The sequence below is a fragment of the Seriola dumerili genome, unplaced genomic scaffold (genome assembly GCF_002260705.1).
Source record: "Seriola dumerili isolate Sdu_G_001 unplaced genomic scaffold, Sdu_1.0 BDQW01000449.1, whole genome shotgun sequence".
In the NCBI taxonomy this organism is placed as follows: Eukaryota; Metazoa; Chordata; class Actinopteri; order Carangiformes; family Carangidae; genus Seriola; species Seriola dumerili.
Window position 1 is genome coordinate 2,985,951 of NW_019174704.1, and position 22,410 is coordinate 3,008,360.

Consider the following 22,410-nt stretch of genomic DNA (forward strand, 5'->3'; position numbering starts at 1 on the left):
ACTGAGTAGGTAAGAGAGAGAGAACGAGGGAGGGAGGGAGAGAATAAAAGAGAAAAAGAAGAATATGGACCTGCAGATTACAGAGGTTACTGACTCAAGACAGCATGTAAAATACTGGTCTAATATTATAACAGCTCACTACAGTTTACACAGTGACAAATCTTGCAAGCAACATCAGCACACCAGTCCATGAGCGAGCGCACGCAGCATCAAACAAAAGACTAACATCTAAATAGTAACATTGGTTGGAGGTGACTAATTTAGGGTTTTTGTTGGCTCTGTTTGATTTTTCTTTTTTGCTTCAATGCTGAGATCAGAGTTGTGAAAGCTCTCTTCATTGATGTTTAGTCAGAGAAGAGACATGAAGTGCTCATCACTTCTACAGCATGTCCACAGGGCAACACCTCCAGTCGACACACAAAGTTTTGGTTTGATTGTTGCCTAAAACTTGACATTTTAAAAAAGTTCAGTATATGTTTATGGTCGTCAGTTCAACGTTTATGAAAATGACTTTGCTGCCCTTTTGTAATGTGTTTCAGTGTCAACGTCACTGTGGATTGTTAATGTCTGCGCATGAAGTGTCAAAGATGTACTCCCACAACAAACCTAACATTCGTCACTGAGGGTAACCATATTGTGAAGGTCAGAAAACACTCGCTGTCTGGCCTGGCTGGTGGAGTTTAAACTTTTTATTGCTGCCAAAACTGCAACTGGCAATGACAAACGTCTACTCAGTCATCTGCTGTAGGCTCAAATTATAAAAAAAGAAGAAAAAAAAAAAAAGGAAGAAGCTGAATCCAACTTCAAGTGTGAACACCTTGGGCTTGCACTGGTTGCATCTGGAGTGAACATGTCTACAATGTATTTGGCAACAACAAACAATGATGCCCCCCCATTTAGCATCGACGCACTGAAAAACAGCAAAGTTCACTGCTGATTTTGACGACATCAACAACGAGCTGAGAAACCCTGGGGGAAAGTATGCGAGAGTAATGGTGTAAAATATCTTCTTTCTCCTGCCTAATATTACCTTACTTCACACTTTTCAGGAGCTGTTAATTATTTCTTAAAGCTTCGTTTAACAGACACCATGACAACAAATACAATTTCTAACTGTCAATCAAAGATTATTAGCTTTAGTAGTTATAGTCAGTCAACAAAGAAAATCATTTTCAAGAAAATTTTTTTTGACTAACAGCTAATTATGAAAAACCCACAGAGAGATGATAAGGGAAACAATACTAGATTAAAAAAAAAACCCTGTCCTCAAAACCCCCAGTCTCAGCTGGAAAGTGAAAGTGTTTGAAGGGCTGGTTAAATTAGCAGGTGGAATAAGTACTTGAAAATACCTAAAAGGACCAAATACAATGTGGTTCAGGCAGACTGAACAAGTCTAAGTATATACTTTGTGGTTTAGGCTGAACTTCTCACCAGATAAACTTAATTCACTGATGAAATGTACAGAGCTTTGCTAGACAAAGATCTTTATCACTTGTGGGGAAAACACTGGCCTGAGGATGATGCCAGCGGAAAGTCCATGTTTGTTACCTCAATAAAAACTTATCATCTCAAATCAAAACCGTCCTCAGGTGCACTTAGTTTTGTGCTGAATGCCTACACTTGTATGTTAGCTACAGATTGGTGTTAACATGCTGAAGTTTAAAATCAAACTCACAACCCTGTTTGGATGCCGACATTAACTTGTACTTATGTTGAGTGTATTATCATTTTGCTTTTCAGCATGTTAACTTGCACAATCTCCGATCAGATTCACCTTTCTTCTTCGGCCCGTTCTTCTGGGAATCGTCGTCACCATTCTTCTCCTCTCCGGAGTCGTCTGACTTGGCCTTCAGGTTCTCCTTGCTCTCCTCGTTGCTCTCTCTCTTCTCCTTAGAGTCCTTCTTGGCTGTTGTCCTCTTGGGGGTCTGGAGACAAAACAGGTTCAAACAGATACAGATTTAGAAAATATCTAGAGACACATTTAAGCCCATCACAGGAGGCAACAACAGCAGAATTACACTTCATGTTATTATTGTCTGACAAAACTATTTTCCGGAACACATTTTTACAGGAAATGAAACTGACTGAAATTAGAGGCACAGAAACAAATTTACACATTGGTCTTTCCTGATTTAGCAAAGTGTAATCTGTAATCTGAGGTCAAAACAAGTTTCATTACATTTTGTTTTTGGTTAAACATGCACAGGATTACAGTCAGGCAATTGATTGTTATAAACCTTCCCCCTGAACAATGACCAATCATAGCTTAACAACCGTAACTAGCAAGCATGTATGCTAAGATAATTATGTCAAGCTTTGGATTCCTCAGCATGCCAACATGGTGGGCATGAGGCTCTGGTACGAGAGATACTCAGTATCCAAAGAGTATGACAGGTGGTCTTTACTTTTAGTCTTTACAAAACCTGAGACTGTGCTGACCTTTCACATGTGACATGTAGCTTTAGCTTCAGTCGTTAAGTATGATATCATGCATGTAGCCAGCAAATGCATTGTTAAAACCCTTTACAGGCTTCTGGTTTTTAAGATAGTTAGCTGGAGACTACGTTTTCAGCCAACATCAGTTTGGGGAACAAGCTAGCTGCAGCTTATAAAAGCTGCCAGTGACAGTAGTCATTTCAGCTAGCTAAATCGCTGCATGCTAACTAGAAATAAGAAGTTTCTTTAGTTTACCTCTGTGAACTCGAGGGCCCTGTTGTCTAAAATCACCAAGAATTTGAGTGGTATATGGAGGGCCACTGTTATTATTGTAACCTGCATATTGCCTGACAGGCATCGTAACTAAGGGGGGATTTGCAAACAAGTCAATTGCAGGAAATAACTAGATGTTTCTAGGCCAACATCAGAATCACAGCATATATAACTACCTTGTATAGCAGTTATCACACTAATTCAAGTATACAACCAGCACTCATTACACCAAGGGCAATATTTCAAATCTGTAATGAAAAGTGTAAACTAAATGAATCAAGAGCAGATAATTGTCATCAAAGAAGGTTTTAGTGTACAATACCCAACAATCTAGTTTGTAGAATAAAGTGGGATCAGTATATAAACAGATAATAAATAATAGGTTTTGCATTTAGCAAGGGAGGTTTTAGGGATTTTATACCCCCACGTTGACATTGCAAATACTACCTCCGCAGGGCCACAATAAAAATGAATGGGACAAAGCAGACTTTGCATGTGGTTTACAGTTGTCATTATCCTGTCTTTTATTCAGTCTCATTATAATGTGTAACTGCAGCAGAACAACACTACCTACTACCACTGTCCTCGAGCCAAGCCTGGGCTAACAAGCAGTTACGGACACAGGATGGCTCACCGAACATGGATTGCTTCTGGTGGTTATCTTTGCGCACAGAGCCGATATCTGAGTTTATTCAAATCAAACAGAGCCCAGCTGCTGCTCTGTGCTACAGCGGCTCAGCTATCAGCTACACACATATCTGCAAAGTTTGACACTCCTGAAGGGTTTGCATAGAAGTCATGCAAAGCATTTGTGTTAAGTTGGGTGAGTAACTAGAGGTACGACACGATTCATGACCCAAACCATTCTGTCCATGTACACACACTCACACACCTTGACATGCTCAGTCTTCAAGGTGTCATATTGCTGACTTATCTAATCGCACTGAACTCAAAGACCCACTTCAAACGTGCACGGTAGGTCTGAATAACATCGTTAACAGTGAGTCTCACCAAACATCAAACAACGAAAGAGGCACAAGTGATTCTGCAATGAGCACGGTCTTGGAATAAACTTGCAAATGTGCAAACAACCTTCATGAAATATACCCATTATGAAATGACTGTGATTAGACTGTCACAAAAATTATTTCAGAAAGCCAAAGGAACACATTTCAGATTTAACTAAATTAGGCATTTGTATTTATCACAGGCTGCAGTGGTTCTCATCCTTCTTCTCATTTGGTTGCTTGCAGGTTTAAGATGAATCGGTGTGTAATTACAGGTTAGGGCTTTTAATTTAATGCTCTGTAATACTTGACATAAGATGTGCAGGAGGCTCCACCTAGGCTACATACAAAATTGTCATAACAACCCATAATCACATTTTATTTTATTAGACTTTATTTATACACTTCTATTATTCCCATACTATTTCTGCCAAATGTGTAGCTGATCTTTTAACCCCTTCATTACTCGTTCATCTATCTGTTAAAGAAATGGCTTTTTGGCATTCAGCCACAGATGTCAGTTATGTAAATGTTCATTATGGCTTTATTCAGGTATGACGAGACCATTATGGAAAGAGCCAAAATGCTTGTTACTGCTCTTCTTTAAACTGCGCAAAGCCTACAAGAATAAAATTAGACATTGAAGTTTAGTATACTGTGGGCTAAATACTGGTTCAGTAACTTTATCAGTAGCCAAGTGGTCCAAGTCGCAAAGTATTCGCATAATTACCACAAAGTAATTATGAGCAAATCAGCATCTTTAATCTAAAGTCATCAGCTAGAGAATGTTCTGCAATTTAGGGTTGTCAAATAAAACTTTTCTTTGTTTTTGCTTTTATCTTGTTGCAAAAGACAGAATTTTTCACTTTACTTTGAATTTTCTAAATGTTCCAAACCTTCTTTTGATGTATTCTGAAGCCTTACATTTTCAAAACGAGGTGAAGGATGAGGATTAAACAGACAGAGCTACAGTCTGGCTTTTGATAACAGTCTTCATTATTTGACCAAAAAAAAAAAAAAAAAACATCTAATGAGCAAACCAAGCTAAGCTGCTATAACTATGTTTAGAGCTTTAAAAAGTGCAGTAGGTTGTGAACTGAGCCTGAGTCTAACTTAACTAGAGGGGAATATGGAAATGCTGAGAGAGACCAAACCGACATATCAAAAACCTGCCCGGTAACTTTAAGTCAAACTGAAACTTAAACCTACTTTTACTTTCGCTAGTGTTGCTGACTTGTGTTTACTGAGGTTCAGTACCAACAAGGGTATAGTAGCCATCTGAGTTTTATTAAACTAAACAGTGGCTTGTTTTTCTCACTGTTTTGATTTGGAGTGATTTTATTGTTGATGATACATGTGGTATTTATTGTATGGATTTGACTGAAGTATAATGTCATCTAGGCACCTGGACCCCATCATATGCAGTCTTTACATCACAGACGACAAAGAAACAAGTCTTGGACTTCCTTCTAGATGTTGACTGTTGTAAAGGGACAGGCAGTTTAGATCACTAATGGCTGATAGATAACTTTAGAAAAAGGCCTTGTATGAGGTGCACAACCGAATTTGCATCAGCTCATAAATCTCAAGCCCTCTAAGCTTAAAGCTTAGAAACTATGTCAAATAGACAGTAATCCTGCCCTTTATTGTGAAGGCAAGTATGACTTCCAGTTTTTTCTCTGTTTCTATGTATAATTCTCATAGTTTGACAACAAACAACCAACTGTTTAGCCACAGCAAGAAATCATGGCTTGTCTGAGCTGCTGGAGCAACATCAGAAAGTCTGCCATCTTATCAGTTTATGTACCCTCAATAAACAGATGCTGATTAACTAAAATGTGTTTACACTATGTTTATCCAAATGACTGATAACTTGCAGCATTAGACAGAGCAAAGTGCTGGATCTATAAACATCAGCATCTCACTGGCTGATGTTTTTCATTGCTGAGAGTCAATTTAGAAACTTTTCCGGTTTACAGTGTGTAGCCTAGTCCCAGCTTCCTGTTTGCAGCGAGGACTCACAGCAAGCTTCAACTCTGTGACACTATGATGTTTTTCTCTTTGTGTGGTGTAGGAATGTTTAAGTGTTTACTGGTATCACAAATCAGATACAGTGACTGAATATCATCAGGTGGGCAGGCTGCAGGTTTCTTGGGCTGCAGGGTGAACTTACAGTGAATCTCCATGAGTCTCTGACCTGCCTGACAGTCGGCGGGCAGGACACGGTCCGTGTCACTGCCTCAATCTGAACAGAGGGAGGGAAGAGCAGTTTAGAGAAGACAATGAGGTGGATGATGATGTGCACACACACACACAGACTATATAAAAAAAAACAAAAAAAAAACACGTACAACAAGCTCTAAAGCTAAACAGAAAATGAACATGAGATGTGAGTTTTAATGTCAATGTTTGTAACTTTTCTATTCTGATTGTTAAAAAATGGAAGCTTAATTGTTTTGATAACCTATGTCAGACATACAGGTTGGGTGGGATGGATTTTTACAGGTATTTAGAGCTTTGTGACTGTTTTTGTGAAAAGGTTCTAATCTCAGAGAGCCACCAACTGTTATTTATATATTTACTGAAGCTCAGGAAACAATTAAAGTCTTATAGGTAAGTTCTACCATGGCATGACATCACTGAATAAGGACCCTATAGACTATGTGAAACGAGGATGGGAAACAGAGCTGGACATTGAAATGACTGAAGACATGTGGCTGCATGCCTGGGAAATGCAGTCGTCCTCCACGAACTCCCGGACATGGAGAGACTACTGTTGGAAAAACTTTATTCACTTCTTTATCACTCCCAAACAGAAGTATAAACAAACTGGCTCTCGGTTACACTGCTGGAGGGAACTTGGAGAAATCACGGTTGATCATGCTCATGTTTTCTGATCTTGCCCCACTGTTCAGTCTTTCTGGAAGAAAGTCGCAACAGTCATCTCAAAAAACCCTGGCTTTTATTATCAGCGCAACTTTCACATCCCTCTGTCTTGATCTTTCATAATTATTGTATGTACCATGAATGATAATTTACTCTAAATTTTTAATGATCGTCCCATGACCTCATGTTTGTTTGCTTTTCATTTCTTGTCCTTTAAAATGTGAAATAGTACTGGGCTAAGTCAGTGAGTCCCGACAATCTTGTCATTTTAGGCAGTTGAGGAGTGAAAAAAAAAAAACTTAATTATTGCCCCTTTAAAAGCTCCTCTGTGTTGTGTTGCTCTGCTCAAAACATCATGAGGGCATTACACGTCTTCCTGTTGCTATCAAACACAATGAAAACGCCAAGAGAATGCTGCACAAGCTGTGGATAATAAGAAGCATCTGCTGCAGCTACACTCTACTGAGCTCCCTCTGGGTTTTATAAAGTACATCCAATATCATTTCAGTGGCTAAATGGCGAACGATGATGTCATACATCAGGGCAGGATTACAATTTTTTTTTTTTTTATGTTTATTGCTTTGGATTTTGCACAGATGGGAATAAGAGGCAATTATTTTTAGCAAGGACAGTGCGACATGATGGAAATCAAACGTTAGAGTAGTCGACTGTTCAAAGCTCAGGTGTGAGTGGAGGAGTGTGTTTTCTGAATCAGTAAAGACATGTGGTGTAACGGCTGTGAAAATGGAGACAGTAATGCTGAGATCACAGGGATGCTGATTCATTCTTCTTCCACCACAGGAAGGTACTGATGAAGCTGCTCTGACAGCCACTTTCACTATGAAAAATAAAGACTCTGAACATGGCTCCAACCTCTGACACACTGATCCCTCTGGGCGCAAAGCAGACAACACAATGGACTGAACCATAAGAAGCCAACTGGTTACATATGTTAGTTCTGGTTTTGTTTACTACCGCAACACACGAGAGTCCACCCTACGCAACACACTGTGGCCTGAACACAGACATGTGCTGTTAAGTGTTGTTTTTCCCAGAGACCGTAGAGGAAGAGGAGAACTATTTATGCCTGTGTGCAGTCCTGATACTTAAAGCTGTTGCCACTTAATACCCTTTTGATCATACCAGCTACCAGAGATGGCGTTGATTTGATTGTAAAGACAGAAAAACGTGATGACATAACTAAAGGGTTAAATAACAATCGGATTCCAAGTCTGTCTTAGTGCCAGTATGTGAATTGACAAGAGTGTGGGTCATTCCTTCTGTCCATGCTGGCCGTGAAGCAATCCCTCTCTAACTGCATCCTTAAGTGCAGATGAAACTAATGTGAGGCTGCAGTGAGAGGGAATTTTTTATTAAAAACACTGTAATGTTGGATTTTACCTATTTGATTGGTTTGACTCAGGCTTTGCTTATAATGTATTTTTTACTGTGGGCTTTCCCTCCAACTTCTTCCACTAGGGAACTGGAACTTCAACTTATAAATAGGTATGTATGTGTTATATTAAGATGGACTTCAAACTAATTTTGTTGAAGAGAGAAAATAGAAACAGAAAATATAGAAAAATAGAATTAAACATCTTATTTAGAGATGCAACAACTATTCGATTGACAGAAAATCAATCAGCAGCTATTCTGATGAACAAATAATTGTTTCAGTCATCGTTAGACAAAACAATCACTGCTGTCAGCTTCTCAAATGTGACAATCTGTTGCTGTGTCTGGTCCTGATGGTAGAGTAAACTGAGTATCTGTGGGGTTTGGACCGTTCACCGGACTCAACAAAGCATCTCTGTCTTGAGGAAACTGATGGGAACATTTCTCTGTTTTTTGTGCTTTATAGACCAAACAACTGATGAATTTAGAAAAATCAAGAAATTAATTGTTAGTTGCAGCCTTAATCCTCTTATTGCTTGTGATGTCTCACCAACAGTGCAAAACAGAAAAGCAGAAAATTGTCACTTTGGAGAAACTGGAGCCAGAAAATGGAAACATGTTCTTAGTGTGAAAATATGAACTAAACAATTATCGATTATCAAAATAGTTGCCAATTAGTTTTCTGTCAGTGGACTCGGACTGGAATTGTTTCAGTCCTAATACGAAAAAAGAAGTAATCCAACACATCCTGAAGATTCAGACATTGGAACTAGCATCATTAATCATTAACTATCAAAACAATAATAAAAAAAATTATCTGGAGAAAAGCCACAAAAGGAAATCCATACAAGCCCATACAAATCCATAAATGTAGGAATTTTTATTTTACAGCTATGAAAAGTAGATAACAAGATGGATTATTGTATGAAATATTGAAGTTCAACTTTAACTACAGCATCAGACTCTACAGCACAAACCTGCAATCAAAACTCTGCCTTTATCAAATTTCAGTGTCAGTGTATTAATTTCCCAGCGTGCCTGATCTGTGGAGTTCAGTGAGTGATTTACAGCTTGAAATGTTACGTGATGGACAGTGAACTCCGCCCCCCTAAGAATAGCAGCAGCACAGATCCAGGGGTGCTTTACTGAGGGGGGATCCCTAAAAGGACATCCCTTCCCAGGGCTTGGCCATCGTCTCCCAACTCCGCCCCTCCCACCCTTGATTTCTGCCACCGGACCCGCCGGTTATTCCTGGCTCTGGTGATGCGACCCACATTTTCATGCTCGGGGACACGCACTCTCCCTCATGTTCTAAAGACCTGGCTGCCTAAAATAGGGCAGGTTACCAGGGTCGCTCTCCTGGTGACACACTATCATCCAGAGATCAGAAATAGAAAAGGGCTCTCAGGGGTGACTGGTTACTGTAAGAGGGAACAAATTAGATGCATCCCCTGTCGGACCAACAGCTGGAAGGAAAGAGAGGTTAAGTATAGAGAGGAGGGGTTCTATATGTTGGATATATGGTTGAGGGAGCTATGGACACCTGAGCTGAGCCAGTCTAGACTAGAGTACAGTTCATATGCATCAGGTAAATGTTGGGAACACCTCTGATTTCTCCTTTTTTCGCTGTTAAAAGAAATAGGTCAATATTTTTGAAAATTTGATGAGAAGACTAAGAAATCGTTGTCACCAAAGTGATATTTTTACACATTTGTTTTTGTATGTATTAAACAAACAAGCTACAAAATGACAGTGACTTTCAAAGGTGCTGACCAACAGTCCAAAACTCAGAAGATATTTGGTTAAGAAGAGCAGGAAAAGCTCAAATTTAAAGTTGCAACCAGCAGATATGCTGTGCTTTCGCTTCATAAATGTCTTCAACAATGATCTGATTATTGATATAGTTGTTGACAGCTTTTCTGTTAATCCATCAATCAGCTATTTCAGCAATCTGTGGACAAATGAGCCAAGTGGGTTTAAACTAGAGCTGGGCTGGGACAGGTGTAGATGTTTAGGCCTAAGACTAGTTAACAATGTGTTTATAATCATTTGAAAATGAATACAATTTTGGTTGTCCTCTGATTGGACAATTTAGAGGGTTTTAATTCGAGCTCTCCATTTAACTGAAAGGATTTACATGTTAGAATCCCTCAGGTCTGAGATAAGATTTCTTCTTCCAAATCATTGATTGTCTTTTTTTTACTATTTCCATGGCTACTGAGAAAGAGGAATGATTTCAGAGTTGAAACATGTTGCCTGATGCCCGCTCTGAGGTCAGCCATCTTTGTTTTGTCTCCACAGAGTCCAAGAGGTCCTGGCATTGGTGGTGAGCCTGGACTAACCCTAGCACTTTAAAAAAAGAAACATGCAGTCCTGAGGACACAGAGTCGGGCCAGCAGACGCAGACTGCTCTGCTCTGTCTGGACGTGCTGTTTAGCTACTGTGTAATTACAGCCACAACCATTAAAATACCTATTGTAGAAAACTACACACATCCACTACAGAAAAGTGTAGCAGAACGAGCTGAGCTGATTGGTTGGTGAGTATAATAAGTTGGGACTTGAAGCTACTAGGATGCTCTTTTAATCAAAACCATCCCCCCTTATTGACTCTGTTGTCACCTATGTCTGTTCAACCTTTTGAACTTTTTAAAAAGGAGTCCAACCTGAGCAACAGAGACTGACACTAACGCCCGTCTGCCTCTACCTGCTTGTCATTGTTGGTATCAAGTTGTTAGTATTTTTTCCTGAAATTATACAGCCACAGCTCTTATGTGAACTTAGCGCTGCATGAAAATACCTAGTCATACACCCAATCACAAGTCACATAATCACTGAGGTAACAACTCAAAAGCTCTGCTGTTCCCAAACGGCGATCGGCTGCAGACACGTGGGTGTAATTCCTGTTTTCTCATCATTTAAAGACACAGTGAAATAAAAAAAATATGTGAACTTATTATGTTTGTATCAAAAACCCTCCCTTCCCTTAGGCATTTAAACATTTTTGATGAGTCATCACAATCCTGAAGGGGGGGGGGGCGACGACGACATAACTTTATCCATTCAAATGTGATTTGGGGAGATCAACCCCGCCCAACATACAAAACTGCTCTCGACTCTCTGCTCAAGGGACGTAGTAGTTAGCTGAGCAATATCATGTGTCAGATGTGTCAGATGTGTGTGTGTGAGATGGTGGGTGTGTTAGCTGGCAACATTTCCAAAAGAGTGCGGTTGAGGTCTATAATCCTCCCTTGTTCTCCTCTTCCTGATCTAGCAACGCGTGTGAGGGAGGTGTGGCTAGAGACAAGCAGTCCTCTACAGCTCTGTGCTGCGCCGCTGTACTTGCTGAGCTGCGCCCACTTTGAGCGATCCAACCAAATCTGAAGGATCTCATTTAAATCGCTCTTGTAACTTTGCCTCGCCCACATATCCATTCCAAAGGATTTTTAGTCACAAGGTCTTGATTTATAATCACACTCATTGACCATGACCACCTTCACAGCAGGCAACACAATAAATCCCTACTGTACAAGGTCCAGAGTTGCCCATAGGGTCAGATCTCTCTTACGGATAGAAATTTAAAAGAAACTTAACTACTAGAACTGCTAGAAGAGTCCAGCTATGCAAGTATTATGGTTGAAAGCCTTAATTTTTACATCTTTGTGCAGCATGTCTGTGGTACATTAAATTGTTGTGAACTAAAACGGCTGTTATCAGCCACTGCAAACATTCCCAGGCCTGACAAGCTGAAAGAAAGATAAAAATACAAGTCTGACACTGGAGCACATTTATTATAGAGACGTATTTCCTCAGTTTCACTACAGCCTATTATAAATGTATGGAAATTAGGTTGATTCCACTGCAGCAACTATGAAATATTGCAGGGATCCGAGTCCCTAACAGACACCACCCTCACCTCATCAGTGTGTCTTCTATACATCTATACCAACCTGTAAATCAACACTTCTCAAAACAAACACCAACACCTACCTGCATGTCTTTAGTTGCAATCTCCCCTGGAGTTGGCCAGCTGTTTGCGTCGCCAAAATCTCCAACCTGAGCGACAATTTAAAAAACAAAATGAGCAGGATTGCCACAGGTAGCAGTGAGGCGACTTTATCCAAGATCACACATTCAGTATGGATGTAAAAGGGTCAAACCTGAGGATTTTTTTATCACTATAATATGTGTAAAATATATGCAGCATATGGTAGGAGCATTTTCAGGAAACAAAAGGTGAAAAGAGTGTAAACAAAAGAAGATTCTTCTCTGTTCATGCCAAGTGCTGAAAACCAAAGAAACAAATAGGCATCCTACTAAATTGAGAAATGTTTCATTTAAATATTTTCATGACATTTTGGTGTACAAGCTGTAAAATCCTGAACAGATATCTTAAAAAGACACTTTTTCATCATCACTGTTATTCTAACTTCCCTATTGTCAATTTTAACTCTTATCAGCCATATGTTGCCTGTAGTTTGTCAGTCTCTGTCTTTTGTCCGTGCAACACCGCAGTTACCTCAGAGCGTAATACAGGTTTGCGGTCAAGGTGTGGCTAACAGCCCTTGAGTACTACAGCAGAGACTGCCATCAAAGGTATGAAGTTGTGAATGAAATGCTTTGAGGAGAGCGTGTTTGCTTTATCTGCCGGGCCATTGGCTCACCAGGAGCTCACATTTGCATTCCACAAAGTGTGAGGGGAGGATACTACACACAGCTTGAGGCATGACAGATAAACACCGGCACTCTGACCGCACATACCTTCACTGAGCTGTCTAATGACTGTGTCCTTTTTGAATTGGCCCCAAGTTTTTAAAAGGTTGTTTTCCCAAATTATAATCATAGTATTTTGGTGTATTAGCAGCAATAAGATGACATTCTCCACAGTGGACGTCTACAGAAATTAAAGCGCCCAGATGGTGATGAACAGCAAATCCAATACAGTTACAATGAAGCTTAACATTTAAATTAGTTTAAACGATTACTTCAAAACCACTCTTGTATCTGAGCATTAAGTATGAAGCTAGAGCCAGAAAACAGGTAGCTTAGCATAAAGACTGGAAACAGAGGGAAGTGTCTGCCTACCAGCAGCCTAGACATTACTATCTAACACGTTATAGTTCATTTGTTTGTAGGACACAAAAAGTGAAGTAAAGTAAAAACAATGAACTGCTTTGGTTTTTAATTCAGTAACTATGCTTATCTACTCAACTGAAAGTAAACACATTAGAGATGAGAACAGTGACGTGTGACTGAGCCAAAAATAAGTACTTTAAGTACTATATTAACCTACTGATGATACAAATATCCTGAATGACAGCACAACTTCCACTGTGGACAAAAGCCTATTTCTGCCTCTCGGTTATCGTTTCAAAATTTTACTCTGAAGATACTGTGAGCTACATATGGTTCATTTCTTTTTCAATTGGGCTGGAAACAGGGCAAATTAGAGAACCGTTTTCCCTTTAGTTTATTATTTTTCCTTTTCTAGTTTATTCAGCCCTCAGGATTCATCCAAAACAAATCTATGAGGCGGTGGAAGCTGTAAATTTGACACAAGTCACACTGCAGCACTTACTTACTTCACTTTGATTTGCCCGTGTTTGTTGACTACCAAAAGATGCCATGCTGGTACTCTTAAATCTTACCAATACTTCTTTAACCTTGAATAGAGCATTAATGACTACAATGTGACGCACACGCTAGCACAGATCATTACCTTTCCTCCACGTCTGGCTTTGGGTGGGTTCCCTGCTCGCACTACCTTGGCGGGGCCGGTCGATTCTGTGGAAACACATCAAGATGGTCGGCATTACAACTGGCTCTGCATACATGAACACAGAGCGTCTAAAGCCATTGCAAAAGTGATGTGTGGAGAAGGAAGCATGTGAAATGAACAGATTTTTTTTTCATAGAAAAAAAGCTCTGCTAAAAAAAAAAACAAAAAAAAAAACAGCTGAACAGACATCAACCAAAAAAAACGCATGAGATCAAACATATGATAGTTTGTTTTTCTGTCTCAGTTTTTCCCACATTCACTGACTTGCTTGTCTCAGTTTATTTGTCTGTGTTCTTTGTTTTAATTAACTTTTGCATTACTTGTCTTATCTACCTGTGGCAGGTAGGCTGTCAATAAATCATCTGATTTTATTTGGCTTTTTCAGCAGGTCTCAGGTGTGACATTATTTTCAGATAAACTAAAAGAAACATTACCATCCTTTTTCTGCCTTGTCATTGTTGTAAACAGATACAGCAACAATAACAACTCGTTTCAACAGACCAAAACAAAACATAACACCCCCACTAGAATACATGATCAGACCCGGAGCACATTAATTCAACGTGGAGAAATGTGGCCTGAAAGGACAGTTAAAACCAGGTCAATGGGCAGGACAACCAGCAGCATCACAGACAGAAAACTGTGAAACTCATGACAAAAATGTCCAGGGATCACAGAAACATAGCAGTGCAGACAGAACTGACAGTCAAGTATATCTGAAAATACAACTTTCCTCATGAAAACAAGCAACAACCAGCCCCAGTCATACCCACTCATGAATATTCATAAACCATACCAGCAGAACGGCGAGGCTCACGTCATCGTTCTGACCTGGCTTGTGTCCTACAGTCATAGATCTTACTTTCTGCTGTCTTTGGCTGCAGTGTCACCACACGCAGTGATATGGAGGAGAGAAAGCGGCTCACAGGGACTTTGCCGAGCCGTTTACACCAAAGAGCAAATCTCAGTAAGCTCCTTAAGGACAATCGTGTCGAGGGACAGCGCCAGAAAGAGAAGGGGAATAAAATCCTTGCCAGACTACATCTAACAATACCAAGAGCAGCAGTGTACAAGGGTTTCTTTATAGACATGGGTGTATGTATGTATTCATGAGTGAATTTTGTACTTCTATTGTTCTATTATTTTCTTAACAGACTTATAAATCGTTTTGTCTATAAAATGTAATATGCGTGTTATAATATCCAACAGTCTAGAGCAGGGGTCCCCAAACTACGGCCCGCGGGCCACATCCGGCCCGCCAAAGCAATTGGGGTGGCCCACTTAACGATCCCAGACAATCCCTCTAAACATCAACCAATTTTTATTAAATTGCATTTTCCTATCATAACATCATAACATATCCGTACTTAAAGGTTGGCATTCTAATTAAAATTGACCATAGTTATGAGCTATTTATAGTTAATAGTGGCTCATCTTCACCTCCTCACACAATGGTATATTCTGACGTGACTTTGATCGTGACCGAGCCAGCGTCAAGCTGCAAAGTTCTGAGGTGGGAATCTGTCATGAAGGTGGTTGTGTCCTGCATAAACTTCATCAGAGCAAACGGACTTAAACACAGGCAGTTCCAAGCCTTTCTTTCCAAGCTAGAATCAGCCCACGGAGACGTGCTTTACCACACTGAAGTCCGCTGGTTAAGCCGGGGCAGAGTTTTGAAGCGTTTTTACGACCTGCTACCCGAAATCAATGCCTTTCTCCTGACAAAGGGAAAAACTGTCCCAGAGCTGATCGACACAGAATGGAAATGGGACCTCGCCTTTATTAACAGATGTGTCAGAAATTTTAAACGGCCTCAACTTGCAGCTCCAAGGCAAGGGAAAACTAATCTGACATGTATTCCCACATCAAAGTATTTGAGCTTAAACTAGCGCTGCTTATTGGACAGGTGCAAAAACAAGACTTCACCCATCTCCCTGCTACTCGAAGCCTCTCAGCTGAGAAACCGGCGGTCCCGTTCCCAACCGAGAAGTGCAAGGACGCACTGGAAACACTGAGGGCGGAGTTCGGTGTGCGGTTCCGTGAGCTTCATGTCCACGTTAAAGAAATCCGCACATTCCAGAACCCTTTTGCTGCCGACATTAACGACACCCTGCCTTCTCTTCAATTTGAGCTGGCTGAGTTGCAGACCTGTGATGTGCTGAAAGACGTATTCAGCCCCAACAGTCTGATCAAGTACTATGCTGCCCTCCCAAATGAGACCTACCCCAACATAAGAAAGCACGCAACAAAGATGTCCACAGTTTTTGGGAGCACATATATCTGTGAGCAAACTTTTTCACACATGAAGCTGATAAAAAATCCGACGAGATCAAGTCTCACAGATCAACACCTGCATCAGTCTCTGAGACTGGCTGTAACTGGAATGGAACCTGACATCGATCTCCTCACCAGTCAGAAGCAAGCCCACAGCTCACACTGATATGGTAAGCCTACTGATTTCAATAGCAATAGATATTAAAAAATGTCATTATAGTAATGCTCTTTTTATAGGCAACATGTTCTACCTGATTCTGACCACTATTCTGTATTAATATTATTTCACTACCTGTAAAGACAGAACACTTACCGTTTGTTAACTCAACTGTACCTGTTACAAAATCACATCACCTCATTCTTACTTGAACATTACCATCAGTTTGTGTTGTTATTTTCTATAAAATAAATGGAGTATCTGTGGTACTTCAAATAAACACATGTGAAGACTTTTTATTACTTTTTTTTGCAAATCAACAGGTGGTGCCAAAGCCAAACGAAGGGCAGCTACAACAAATTATCATTGTAATCTCCACAATAATACTGGTTGTCACCCTGGCCCATATCATTTCCTGTTATAGACTAACCTCGGCCCCCCATCTCAGAAAGGAAAGTTGATGTGGCCCCCACTGAAAAAAGTTTGGGGACCGCTGGTGTGGCACCTCAGCATATGAGAGATGACCCATGGCGGCCCTTCGGAAGGGAGCGACTCAGAAGGCTGGGGCTGACATATGTTACTCAGCGTGACGAGCCGAGTTAGTAGACACCAAATTTGTGGACTTTTGACAAAATTTTTCGTCGCAGCAAGCGGGCCTCGGAGACGTTTAACGAGGCATCCCTTCCAGAGGGAGCGACTTAGAAGCCTGGGGCTGACATATGTTACTCAGTGTGACGAGCCGAGTCTGTAGACACCAAATTTGTGGACTTTCGAGAAAATTTTTTGGAAATTATTAAAACACAGAATTTAACCGTGTCCCCCGGCAGCATATGAGAGACCGCCCATGGCGGCCCTTCGGAAGGGAGCGACTCAGAAGGCTGGGGCTGACATATGTTACTCAGCGTGATGAGCCGAGTCCGTAAACACCAAACTTGTGGACTTTGGACAAACTTTTCAGTTGTGACATTCACACTATGTGACGATATTCACACGTCTTAATGGTGTGGCACCTCAGCATATGAGAGATGAGCCATGGCGGCCCAGCGGCCCGGCGGCGCCCCCCCCCCCCGGCTAGTGAGTGTAATTGAATATCTTTGGGTTGTGGAGTGTTGGTCAGACAAAACATCCAGGTACATCACAATCATGTAAATTTTATGGACTTAACAAATAATCAAAACAAATAACTGGTAAATGAATTAATAATGAAACGAATCTTTAGCAAACCAGTCAGACTGAAGCCTAGTTCAGGAGTCCTAAACCTTTAATTGGTCAAACGATCAAAACAAACATTAGAAGGGAGTAAAAACTGGAAAGGAAATATCCTCCACTAAAACGTAGGATGTTATGTCTGAGTTGTGTGAAATGCAGGCTTTGATAGCCACATGATGCCTGTGTGCCAGTGTGATTGTGTCAATCTTGAACTTTTTATGGCCTGAAAATCACAGCCATTTCTTTTTTAACCCTGTTGAGAAACGGTGATCAACTGGAGGTCATGTTTGCAGAGAGCATGACTGTGCAGCCACATGAGGACTCAGTGATGCATGAGAAGTATTTTACAGAAGTAGTGCAGAAAAAAAAAAGCTCGAGAGGAAGCAGGTGCGACCACTGGATGCTGGAGGTGTTCCCCATGCAGGCAATCAAATCAAAACTCATCAAGACACAAAACTGTCTCCTGAGCAGCAACACAGAGATATGTACCCAACAACAGGAACAGGAATCTAGGAGCAAAATTAGAAATGTAGAAACCCTACATTGGAGGCTGAAACCTGGGTGTTCTTTGGTGTAAATGGATGTGCTTGTTTACTGACATCACCTTTTCTGAACTTTAGACTTTAATTATTTGCTCACTTCCAAGTGACAAGTTTGAGAAATAGTGATGTTGAGTTCAAACTTCCTGACACTACACTTCTGACCTTTGCTTCATTTAATTTCACTAAACTGTGTCAGTCATGTGTTTTGTCAGCAGGAAGATTTTTCCAAAACTTGATTTCTATCAAGTTTCTTTTCTGTTTAAGGGCGCACAGTAAAACGTGTCAGGAAGAATTAAAGAGAGGAAGAAAAAAAATCTAACAAACATGCCACCTGAGCCCACAATAGCCTGAGGGTGAGGCGTCCTTGTCATTATCAGCACAGTACAATATGACAGTGTCTGAATATGAGAAAGGAACTGAGACAATTCTGTGAAAAACAAAGTGGCTAACACTCAGAGACTGAAAGTAGCAGTTAAATATTTGTAACTCATCATTCATTTTAGTAAGCGCATACTTCTTTATTAACGACAAGTTATTTGTGGCCTTCCACTTACTTTAAATGAAGAGGAGTATCTCTCTGGTCAAAGATCAGAAGTTCAGGTCAATTTTCATGTTAACAGTTTATAAAATCATTAGCGTCAATAAAATTACATTAAATTGAATTTTGATTTTGCCTTTCAGCCAACTCCAGCAGTTTTGCACATCTTGTAAAGAAGCAGCTCTTTTTGGTTCAATCCGGTATTTTTATAAAAAGCCCAAGTGAACTAATCCAACAGTGAAATGTTTGCTTTGTGAAGCTGGTAGTTTAAGCTCTTGACCTGCCCACATTTTACTGTGAAATAAAAGCTTCTTAAAACCTGGTGCTGTTTCCAGTGGTTAATTCAACATCTCACACTCAGACATAATGTTGCTTTAACAGTCTGCTGCTAACCCTAATCGTGGCCAATGAACCTGCCATTCAAGCAAAAGTCGTCAATGACGGATGGGAACGAGACGATTCCTTGAACCAAAGCTGCAGTTTCCACCAAAATTCAAGACGTTTTTTGATCAAAACAGAATCAGGATCCTATTTAAAGTTAGATTTTCTGATGGTGCATCAAGTCTCCAGCATAAATGTCTTTCTAGGTTTGTACGAGCAGTAAGACTCGAGCATGACCAGGGAGTTTGTAGGACACATTTTCATTCACTCCTAAATCTTGGTGAAGTGAATATAAATTCATTGGCTGTGACACAGGTCATCAGGGTTCAGTTGATGCATACAATCCCAAAGAAGTTTTGTTTTACTGACAGACTATAAATGTAGCAATACAGCTTCCACACAGGGATCTCGCCACAATTTAATTTAATTTCAAGCTACACAAGGAAGCAATAAGAGAAGTCATGACCTGCCCAATCCTTTAAATTTGTCCTTTTAATGTTGGTGGATACATATGCCAGATTTTCTTTATCCACATGAAGTACAACTGTTCATAAAAAACAAACCGTACCAAAAACAAAAGGAGTGGTTCAAAATGGTTCAAATGGTTAAAAAAATTCAAAATCAATCAATTTCAGTCGGATTGTGATTAGTGGATTTGCTCATGTGGGCAAAGTAAATCTGTGCAAATCATTTGCACAAATTATTTGTGTCATAATTAGCGTATGAATTAGTGTGTTATGGCCCAAAGCGTATTTTGTAATGTCACCATGACCTTGACTTTTGACCACCAAAATGTAATCAGTCATCAGGCATGACAATATGTCAAATGATAATGTGAAAAATATGTGACAATGTGAAAGTGGTTGCTGACAGTGATGAAACTACAGACAATTATCACCTGAATCTACAGCTTCTCTCTTTACAAAGCTTTATAGAGGGTTTCATCTCATTGTTCGGCCACCAGGCCCACAACTTTATTGTTTTGGTTCTCTCTCTCCGCCCTCATGACGTCGTTTTCAGCCGCAACATCAGCTGTTTTCAGCAAAAAGAAAAAAAAAAAAAAAAAGCAGACAGACACAGCTAGCAACCAGCTGGTGAACAAAGTGGAGCATTTAGCAGCTACAGAGCCAGATATTTCCCTCAGGAAGTGGCGGAGACTAAAAACAGAGCTCAAAGAGAGTGAATATTAGACTTTTATTCATCAGGTGGCCAAATAAATACGAATATTCTTCTGTAACTGCTGAATGTGTAAACAGCCAACTGTTTTCTAATACATTTGTCATACTTGGCAGGCTAGCTTGTGACAGCAGCTCACTAAGTAGCCTCACACGGAGTCACTGAGCTCGTGGAACCAAATGATTTTAAAAGATGCAATAATTTCACTGCGTCACTCTCTGGTGTGATCAGGTCTTCACAACCAAACAAACAGGACACAGAACATAACCTCTTTGGCAAAGGTAATCATCCAATAATTTCTCAAATATACTTCATCTCACACTGACATATCACCGAGCATTACAGGGCAAAGCTGATCAGGCATTTGTTCAGCATCTTATAACCGTCTTAACAAGGACACACATCCACATTTGGGCCACGTCAACACACATTTTATTCAACAAGGACAAAAATCCTGATCTCCTCTCAGCAGCTTGACGTAGAAACTTTGGCCTGGGCAACAACTTTACTCTAAATTGAGTCAATGAATCAACATAAATTCCTCTCTTATTCATCCCCTCTTATCTGCTTAGTTGGAGCAGAAAGTGTGAACAACAGTAGTCTGAAATTTTGAGAAGTCACACTGCATGACAGAGTATGTTTAACAAGCATCAACACAACACAACTGGGTCACAGATTTACAGTGTGACCACCAGATCTTTCCTGCACAGTGTTGAAATGTTCCGACTTTATTGTTGGTTTTTTCTGCACTGGTTTCCTCAGGAGCTTTTTTCTTGAATGCCTAATCACAGGAAGTGGGACGAATGATGAAACACGTCGTCAGGATTTAGTCTTTCAGCCTAGTCATCGTGAAAGGGGACTTTCAAACACAGCCTCACAGTAAATGCCACAGGAAAACACTGTGTCTATCATTTCCCCATAAAGTAATAATGTAAAAAGATTTTTTCTTAATTTCCTACACAACACATACATTTGTATTTCAGGTGTTTCGCAAAGTGAAGACACCAAATCTCTAACCTGAAACTGTTTGTCATACTGCTGTACTCCAAAAACTTTTTTCCTCCTACACCACTTTCTACATACTCATTAAAAAGGAGGTCATATATTGTGCTTTTTGATGTCAGAGACAAACATGAAGCTAAGCTCCTCTCATTTCAAGGTTCACACAATCAAATAATTAACAGATCCTTTCAAAACCACTTCAAGCATCTGGGAAACTAACACAGAACACCACCGGCCATGAGCCAAGCACGGAGCCAGGCTGGTTTGTGTTTCGTAAAACTGTATGTGACTGCTAATTGAATCTTGTAGTTCAGCTACCACTGCGACCAGCGGACAATCAATGATTGTTCAATGATAAACAGCAGGTTTGTCAAGCTCAGCCATGTTCTACTGATCAGCTGAGCCATCTGCCATGATTCCTCCAGTGAGGGCATTTAAGGCATCACTCACGGTCCCTCACGGGGCTGCTCAGCGTTCACCATGTTATCAGATGATATCAGATGATAGTTTCAGGTCAGAGTAGAGCCTCCCAGGCCCAGGATATCCGCCAAACTATAAGCTGCTGCCCCTCAGCAGGGCTTGATGCTCACTAATATTTATATTATTTACCAAATAAGGTGTTTTTCCTTAATAAAAAGGGATACGAGGATACATATACAAACACAATTAATTTATTTGAATTAAAACATCCAATAGGTGTTTAATTATTTTTGCCTCAAACTATTTATATAATGAGTTATACTTTACTATACATACTTTATACTTTAAACTACTCTAAACTGTATATACAGTATTAGCAGTGTGAACAGTATGAATAACGTTATAATAAATTCTAAAGTTCTAAATGCCAAAAAAAAGTCGGCTCACTCCGTTTAGACAGGAAAATGTTGTCTAGAGGGCTCTTTGTGTTGATGAGTGGATCACGTGATTTTTTTTTTACAACAGACATTAGTTCAGCGCAATGACGGCGTCATCGTCATCATTGTCGCGTGGCCAACCTCTTTGTTGGAAAAAAAGACACTGCTTGGGCTGAATCTTTGGTCCACTTTAAGATGACCGAGTTTGGTTCGGTTAAAAAGGACTATACGTTAAAACAGCCTTAAAGTCCAACTGCAAAGTGCTGGTTTTGCTACCGTTACTGTTAAAAAAAATACAGCTGCATAAATAAAAAAAGGTATATAGAAACTTCAACAGTAACCTACTTCTAGATTCGGTACTTCCTGCTGCCACAACCCCAAAATATTGGGGAACTGATTGGTAAAACTCAAATTTTGACTCTTATGTAGCTAACCTCCAACTTCTATTTAAAAAAAAAAAAACAAAAACAAGGTGAAGGGTCGAGTTATTCTCATTTTA

General features: G+C 40.1%; 1 protein-coding gene across 2 annotated transcripts in view; it reads right to left on the bottom strand.

Annotated features, from left to right (window-relative positions):
• The window catches only part of larp1 (La ribonucleoprotein domain family member 1), a 53,255-nt gene that overhangs the window by 15,873 nt on the left and 14,972 nt on the right, over positions 1 to 22,410 (bottom strand). For both annotated transcript variants that reach the window (XM_022762515.1, XM_022762514.1), the window contains exons 2-5: positions 13,716 to 13,780; positions 11,987 to 12,052; positions 5,890 to 5,961; positions 1,775 to 1,925 (exon numbers count right to left, since the gene is read on the bottom strand). In XM_022762515.1, coding sequence (XP_022618236.1) covers positions 1,775 to 1,925; positions 5,890 to 5,961; positions 11,987 to 12,052; positions 13,716 to 13,780 — 354 coding nt within the window. The remainder of the gene's footprint in view (positions 1 to 1,774; positions 1,926 to 5,889; positions 5,962 to 11,986; positions 12,053 to 13,715; positions 13,781 to 22,410) is intronic.